General features: G+C 37.5%; 1 protein-coding gene across 1 annotated transcript; it reads right to left on the reverse strand.

Moving 5' to 3' along the window:
* Positions 1-728: 728 nt before the first annotated feature.
* On the reverse strand, positions 729-7,290 carry LOC105032751 (internal alternative NAD(P)H-ubiquinone oxidoreductase A1, mitochondrial). Its single transcript, XM_010907297.4, has 9 exons — positions 7,130-7,290; positions 4,488-5,229; positions 4,031-4,244; positions 2,935-3,095; positions 2,779-2,844; positions 2,514-2,677; positions 2,284-2,398; positions 1,946-2,125; positions 729-1,167 (listed from the first exon to the last, which is right to left on the reverse strand). The coding sequence occupies exons 2-9, from the start codon at positions 5,094-5,096 to the stop codon at positions 1,012-1,014; spliced, it is 1,665 nt and encodes a 554-aa protein (XP_010905599.1). The 5' UTR covers positions 5,097-5,229; positions 7,130-7,290; the 3' UTR covers positions 729-1,011.
* Between the last annotated feature and the right edge of the window lie 383 nt (positions 7,291-7,673).

The raw sequence follows: 7,673 nt of genomic DNA on the forward strand, positions 1-7,673 counted from the left end.
ATACTCTGACTGTGGAGATGGCTGACGTGAACTTCAAGCCCCCAAAAATCTGGGACTTCCATTCTACTCATGTAGCCATCCAATGGGTATTCATCGCTTGGAAGCCCTCTCTTTCGAGGTACTTGAAGATCAATTTTGATAGCAGTATCAGGGATAGATAAGGTGGAACGGGCTTTATGATTTGTGGACCTAACTCCAAGCTGATAACTATCAAGAGAAGCCATCTCTTCACACCTATGATATCTGAGGCAAAACTATGTGCTGTTCGGGCTAGGATTACGTATGTTTGGCGAAACCTAAGAGCTGACCATCTTGTCATCGAGGGCGACTTGGCCACGATTGTGACCTAGATTTAGGACGGTACTCGGGAAGATCACGCTCACCCCTTTCTATAGGATATATTCATGTTGTCGTCAGATCATCTTGTGTGTATAACTAGAAATGATTTTCGAGAGACGAACACTGCAGCCAATTGGATGATAGCCTATGTTGCAAAGCACTCGAACGGATCTTTTTGGATTGGGGGCTAGGAATTAGCCCCCTCAGAGACATTTTGTTTTCTGATTGTATTCACATAAGAATTATTTGAATGTATCACTCTTTATCAAAAAAAAAAAAATGTTATTCACTGGCATCTGATTAAAATACCGTGCATATTGTTTAAATCAGCAAGACCGAAGCAGCTCATCTAGGGAACAAAGTGCAAGAAACTTTCTGTAATGCCAACATTCACCGAATAACAATATGAATTTGATGAAAAAGAATATAAGCATAGTGTCAAAATTAGAGAAATGAGCAACGGGCATCACTTCTGTGAGAAACGACCTTTTCAGTGGCCTATAAAATTGACTATAAGGTAACAGGAAAATATCAAATGGCAATAGCAGAAAGGTAACAGCAATCACCAAACAGCATGAAACAGCACTGACTTGTCGGCAAGAATGACAATGAGCTTGAGTCCGCAAGGTTGCAACGTGCAGCTTCCAGCACAGTGAATCGAGGGCCATGATATCAACCTATCCTGGAGTTGTCCCTGCCAAATACGAGAGTCGTGGCCCAGTTCACTGCCACATAGAACCTGTTCCTCCAGCTTACCACCCGAGTGAGGTACGCAGAACGCCAAATGAGCCAGCTGATAAACCCAGCCATGGAAAGGCCTTTTGCATCCTGCGAAGTGCAGAAAAAGAAGGATTAGAAAACTAATTCCATCTTCTAGGGGTTGCATGATGCATGATAGAGGCCTAACTCCAGAAAAGTTGACAACAAAGAAATTCTATATGTAGTCTGATGCCTGCACCAAGTTTCTATTTTCTGAAAAAATGAACTAATTTGAACAATATCTCGTCAAGCGATTTGGATACTTCGTCCATGATGAAAATCGCACATAATGGTTTTCAGTCTATCTGGTTCCAGTTCATTCCCAAGCACTCATATGTGCATAAACTATCGAAACTAAGCTGTACAACAACAAATGCTCTTTTTTGAAACAAAAACAGAAGTATGCTTATGCTTGTAGTTTTATTAAGTCAGAGTTGTTGATATAGGAATAAGATGGATTTGTTTTGGGTATCTAAACACACATAGACTTGTAACATTTGAGTTGGTGTCATGTCTGTCAAACTAACCAAGCCAAGGGCAGGGGTTGTGATCTTAAGCCAGACCTTCACTACTTAGTTACTAAGCCCTCTGGTCTATGGGGAATTTGACATATGAATTCATCAATGATTTCCTGAGCAAATGCATAGGTTTAAGTCAGTTGGCTTTTTCGATTTTTTATCAATGCAGTAGAACGTCTATGATTTTAATTCCATATTCACCGACATTGTTTACTTTCACGTTTTGGCATAGTTACGTTTATAGCTCTGGTGAACTAAAAATTTTGAAATACAGGGTATATGCTTGTACCATTTGTACATATGAAGAAATATTTTCAAAAATTTATTACCTTGCTCTGCCTTAGATCAACCAATGCCTTGTAGCGCCCCACAGATGCCATGCTTCCTAGGTGCCTGTAGACAAAAGGATCTCCCAGAGACACTTCTTTGGCACAGTAAGCTTTGCCTCCATTCTGCTTCTCAATGCTGCTGAATAAGTTGGCTAGATATTTTCCTTCCCTCTCTGCAACCTGTTAGTGGGATGCATGGTCTCAAGCAATTATAACTTTCAGCAGAGTTCCTCGACCAAACAATATAATGATATTTATAATCCAAAGCAACAAAAAACTAACTGCATATTGCATTGCATGGAAATATAATTAAAACATCAAAACCTAAGGAAGCTAACCTGAGCCAAAGCAGGAAGCACTTGTTTCCCTGTCTGCTCAAGGAAACCTGCACAATCCCCTAGTGCAAACACATCTTCCACCGAGGGAACACGAAGCCACTCATCAACACCAATCCTGCATAAATTGTTAAAAATACCCTTACTGTTTTATGATACTCAGAACCACAGCATGTGAATCACTTGCATTGCAGAGCATGAAAAGAATTAACTTATATTTTCCTTATACAAACCTTCCACCAGGAGATTTTGGAAGATTCAGTGACTTCACAAATTGAGAGGGCCCAACACCTGTAGACCATACTAGCAAGCCATAAGGAACAGAAGTTCCATCACTTAGAACTATGTTCTTCGGCTGCACCTCTTTCACAACACCTCGCACAAGACGAACTCCAGACTGATACATATACATAAATTTTATGACTAAATAAGTTTTACTCCACAGATAAAAAGGTCTTTCAAATGATTAAACATTGTCAAAATGATGTGCTTTCTTACCCTGGTCAAGTGATTAGTGGCATACTGCCTTAAACCCACATCAAATGATGACAGTATCTCATTTGCCTGTACAAAATACAGAAACTATGATCAATGATGACTTCAGTATTCACATCTTCCACAAAGCATGATAAAAAATCAGATGCCAAGACGTACCTCAATGAGAGTTACTTGAATGTAATCCTTTACATGAGAATACCTTTGTCGCACATCTCTCATGATAAAATCACTTAATTCACCACTAAACTCCACTCCAGTAGGACCACCACCTATAACAACGCAGTGTAGAAGGCGCTTCTTCTCTTCTTCTGATATGCCTGTCATCAGACATTCCAAACAACATTACACAGCGGATCAAAATAATAAATCTGGGTAATTAAGTTAGTTGAAATCTAGGCAATTTGAATCTTATAATATCTGATTAATTATCAAGGACAGGATTCAGTAAATCCACCTTGGCACTGTATTAACAGAAAAATCAGGAAGCCATTGTGAAGTGAAAATCAATCAAATAAAAGTAATCATTTTTTTCAGGCCTAGACTCAAAATAACTTAAGAGAAGAATGGTAACTATGAACCAACAGCATCCATCTTCAGGCAAAAAGCCTAGTATGCCTAAGAAACTCCACAGAACCTAATAAAAGGAAAGACCAGCTGCAAGAGAGTTTACATGCCAATTATGCACACTGCATTGATATTACCAGCACTAGCAGGTTAGAAACGAAAAAAAAAATTAAAAGACATTTACTTGTAGAAGTTTTCTTGCATTATTGATCACTGATGGTCACATGAACTCTTCTCCCAGAAGACATTTAAGACTTATGTGACAGCCATAAGACTATGTGTTAAAAGGCAAAGCCCCTTCAATCTACAAGGCAGCCATCGAAGTTCTAAGGTTGATGACCTCCTGATCTGTTAGGCAACCCCATATCATCCTGATCATAATGTTTATGCTAATAAAACTTCCATCACAAAAGTTTGCAAATACAGATTACTTGATTTTAGTAACTTCCACCTCAAAAGTTTACAAATACAGATTATTTGCAAACTTCCATCCCAAAAGTTTGCAAATAATGTTTGCTGCACAAGAACATGATCTGTCCAGTCAAATCCATCCAACATGTTTCAATTTTAATAAGAGAAGGGAGTTTTAAAAGTGATGATTGCCGCAAAGAAAAGGGGGTTTACTAAATTACTCAATCTATTTCTTATCACATGCCAAAATTTAAGAATGTCAGTCAATGTCATATACCAGGATTTTCAGAGAGCATCAGGTTCGAGAGAAGCTTCCTTCGTATCTCTTGTGCATGATATACTTCACGGAGAAAAATTGCATTCTCTTCAACTCCTTTAATATTAAAAGTCAAAGGCTCCGCACCAGCTGCGATGACTAGCTTATCATATGCGACTTTAAAGTGGTACGGATCATAAGGTAGGCCAGCACTAGGGACAGCTTCACAGTATATCTGGAATGGAAAGAATTATCAGAGCATGAACAAAAGAGTATAACCTTTAATTTCAGGATAAGATTTCAAACAATAAAATCCATAAGGTTCTGCTAATACCCTTCACAACATTGAACAGTTAATGATGCTTGGAACAGTCAAACTATCATATAGAATGTTACAAATTTCAATGTGGCAAGGTGCATGGGTATTTAAATAGATGTAAAGAAAAATAACTATAGTAGAGGTTATCCGGTTACATACTTCATGCTTATCTGTGTTGATTCCTGTACAGTTAGCCAGGAAGAAGTACGAATTAGGGGCTCCAGCCAATGCAGACTGTATCTGGCTGACCGGCTCTGCAACTGATCGGAATTCAAGGGTCCCAACACAGGTAGAAGCAAGCAGAGGAGTAAAAACCATGTGATTACGTGGAGATACACAGACGACATCATAAAGCTTCGTATCCAGCCCTTTAAGAAATCGACAGCCAGCCCATCCAGTTCCAAGAACAACCACCCTAGGCTTCTCCTCTGGCTTTGTGGGCTCTAGTCCTGGTAGCTTTTCCTCTTCCACCTCAAAATCTGATTTATCTTCAATTTGTTCAGCTGAATGATATTGGTTTCGAGGGGTTATACTTATTCCCCTGCTTTCAGCTCTGAAGCCATCCATCACTCCACCGCTAGGAAGATGCTTCAAGCTACTGCTTGTGGTAATATTTCTAAGCAAGGAGAAGTACTGGTTCCGGTTAGCAAGAAAGCCATTGCGGAGCAACCCTGCCTGGCTTATGTGACTCCCAGAGGCTCCTCTAGCCAAAGAATCAGCAGCTAATGATTGTATAAATGGACTCCTTACAATCCTTGACCATCCCATTGTATGACAAATGAAAAACTTGTTGATGCACCTTAAAAGGTTCTCCAAGAAGTTGTAATGGCAAACAGAGAATGCTCAGACCCTTTCAAGGTTTCACGAGTGAAGTTTGTAGGATAAGCTATTTGACTGGAAGCTGCAAGGATTAAAAGAACAGAAGCAATGTTACAATACTCAGCCAAAGAGATTGTTTGCACATATAGACGAAGAATACAGACATAAAACAAAATTATAGAAGAGTTTATTCCTGCTAAAATCTGTGAGGGATAAAGACAAGAATCCAAAATGTTGGAGTCTTCTCCCTCGAAGAATTAGCAAGCCCCAGAAACACAATGGAAGTTGCCGTTGCCTTCAAAGGGCATGGAGTCAGACAGAAAAGCATAGCTTTCACCACTTTATAGCTGTAAACTAGCAAGAAAACAGGATATTCTAGAAGGACTCAGTTGAAAAGTCAAAAGAATATTCCTGAGGTAAGAATAAACATAATTCAACCAAATATACCGGGCTTGAACCAAAAATTTTTGGCCTCTTGAATAATTGCGCAGATTGGTGTCATCCAATCCCTTTAGGTTATAGACCATCTCAACAAGAAAACAGGTATAAAGATTATTAGGAACTGATCTCTCTCTCTCTCTCTCTCACTCTCTCTTTTAAAAAAAAAAAAAGAAACAAAAGAATGGAGTAAATCTATGGTTACATTTTACATGATTTTTCTTGACATTTGGAAAAGAAATTCCAAAGCAAAACTACGTGTTACCATTAAGAAACAAGTGAAGAAATATCAGAGATTTTTAGATATTACAGATGTTGATTTTGTTGGCTATAATACCATGATATTTGTAAGAATGTGATCATAATCTACTGATTATATCAGAATTGGAGCCAGTAAAGAATGTATATCACTCTGGCATTTCACTGTTTCTGTGAAAACTCGGAAAAAAAAAAAAAAAGAGAGATTTTGGAAAATTCAGAGAGGTTAGTTGGTATAGATTAGGGTTTCAATATTGCTCGCCATGAAGGCGATTTGGAGAATATCACAGCATGAGCCAAAAAAATATATATATATATATATATATATATATATATGAGCTCAAACTTTGTTGGAATCACAAACTTTTCTGAAGGTCCCTTGTAAGGGGACAAGAGACCGTCCATTAAATTTATTGAATTTTTTTTATGAGAAAAAAAATTCAATGAATTTATTGAATTATCTGGAAGATTCTCTGCATCTCTTGGCAACATTGGCAGAAAAACAAACCTAGAATATCTAAAAAGCTTGAAACCATCCACCCATATAGCCAAAGAATCCAAAAAAAACAAGGTCCCAGGTTGCTACACGCCATTAAAGTGCATATTTTCCTACTTAATCCTAGAACAACCATATATCAGTTAAAAAGACAGTATCCCGTACCACATGATATGAAACAACGAAAAAAACCTAAATATTTTACCATCTTTTCGCTAAAATAGCGAGCACAAATTAGCATCAAATATGGAACTAAAAAAAAAAAAAAAAAAGAAGAACAGATCTGTTGGGTATTATTCGTACTAAAAATTTGTCAAAGGCAGACAAAATAATTTTAAAAGGAAAAAGGAAAAACAACATTCTTGAGCATCGAAAATCATATCTTCAACACTAAAATAAAACCCTAAACCCACACAATAAGAAATAAACTGAAAACAACGAAAAACAATCTAAATTTACACAAAAAATCCAAAACCTTTTAACTGCTCATGAGCATACATTAATGAAATTAACGATTTCTCGCCCTTTATGAGAACAAATGGGAGACACTCAGAAACAGAAAATCCAGAACATCAGTGCTGACATCTTTATCAGCACATAAACCCAAATAACTAGCAAGAAAGTCAAAAAATGCCTCAGAAACAAATAAAAGACTCCGAAGAATTGCAAAAAAAAAAAACTTTCTTCTTCTTTTTCTTTTGGCACAAAGCAACAAACCTCCGATTAAGATCGATTAAATATACCAAGCTCAAAGAAAAAATTTGGTGAAATTGATTTCCTGCGACCTTACCTCGAATAAATCGAAACTCCCCAGATTTTTTTCTGAGAAAACACTCCCCAGATTTTTGAGCACTTGGAGCAGTGAAGCCAGCTCCGGTATTTATACCCAAATAGACATAGAAAGACAATGCGACTAAGGAAACCTCCTAATACTTGGGGAGATACCGACTTGCGTCGAAAATAGTCCCCACGTTTTCGGGCAATTTAATTTTTTCCAAGTCCCCACCTTTGTCGGCGGCCAAGAATCTTCCTCGCATGTTGACGGAATATTACTGTAGAAAATTCAGTAAAACAATAAAAAGACTGTTTTTTTTAGTTCGATAAGCAACCAGGAAGGCTTGGAAAATTTATTTAGGTATTAAAAAAAAAAATGGGTTTACTAATCGCCAGCAGATGTGGAAAGTTCCTTCCGAAATTACGAATTTTTTACCGTGAGGTTGGACGGCAGTTGGGACCCAGCTGTTCTGAAAAATATATATAATATGGGTTTTACTATGATGCTGTTTCTAATATGTTATTAAATAAAATATTTAAACTATTTCCTTCTCTTTTTA

Source organism: Elaeis guineensis, chromosome 6 (genome assembly GCF_000442705.2).
Source record: "Elaeis guineensis isolate ETL-2024a chromosome 6, EG11, whole genome shotgun sequence".
Taxonomy (NCBI): Eukaryota; Viridiplantae; Streptophyta; class Magnoliopsida; order Arecales; family Arecaceae; genus Elaeis; species Elaeis guineensis.

Excerpts from the sequence above, each read along its gene's own strand:
- LOC105032751 (XM_010907297.4), bottom strand. The coding sequence starts at position 5,096 with ATGGGATGGTCAAGGATTGTAAGGAGTCCATTTATACAATCATTAGCT. Across the intron at positions 4,245-4,487 it reads TCAACACAGATAAGCATGAA|ATATACTGTGAAGCTGTCCC; the intron begins GTATGTAACCGG and ends TTTCCATTCCAG. Across the intron at positions 2,399-2,513 it reads CCAAAATCTCCTGGTGGAAG|GATTGGTGTTGATGAGTGGC; the intron begins GTTTGTATAAGG and ends CAATTTATGCAG.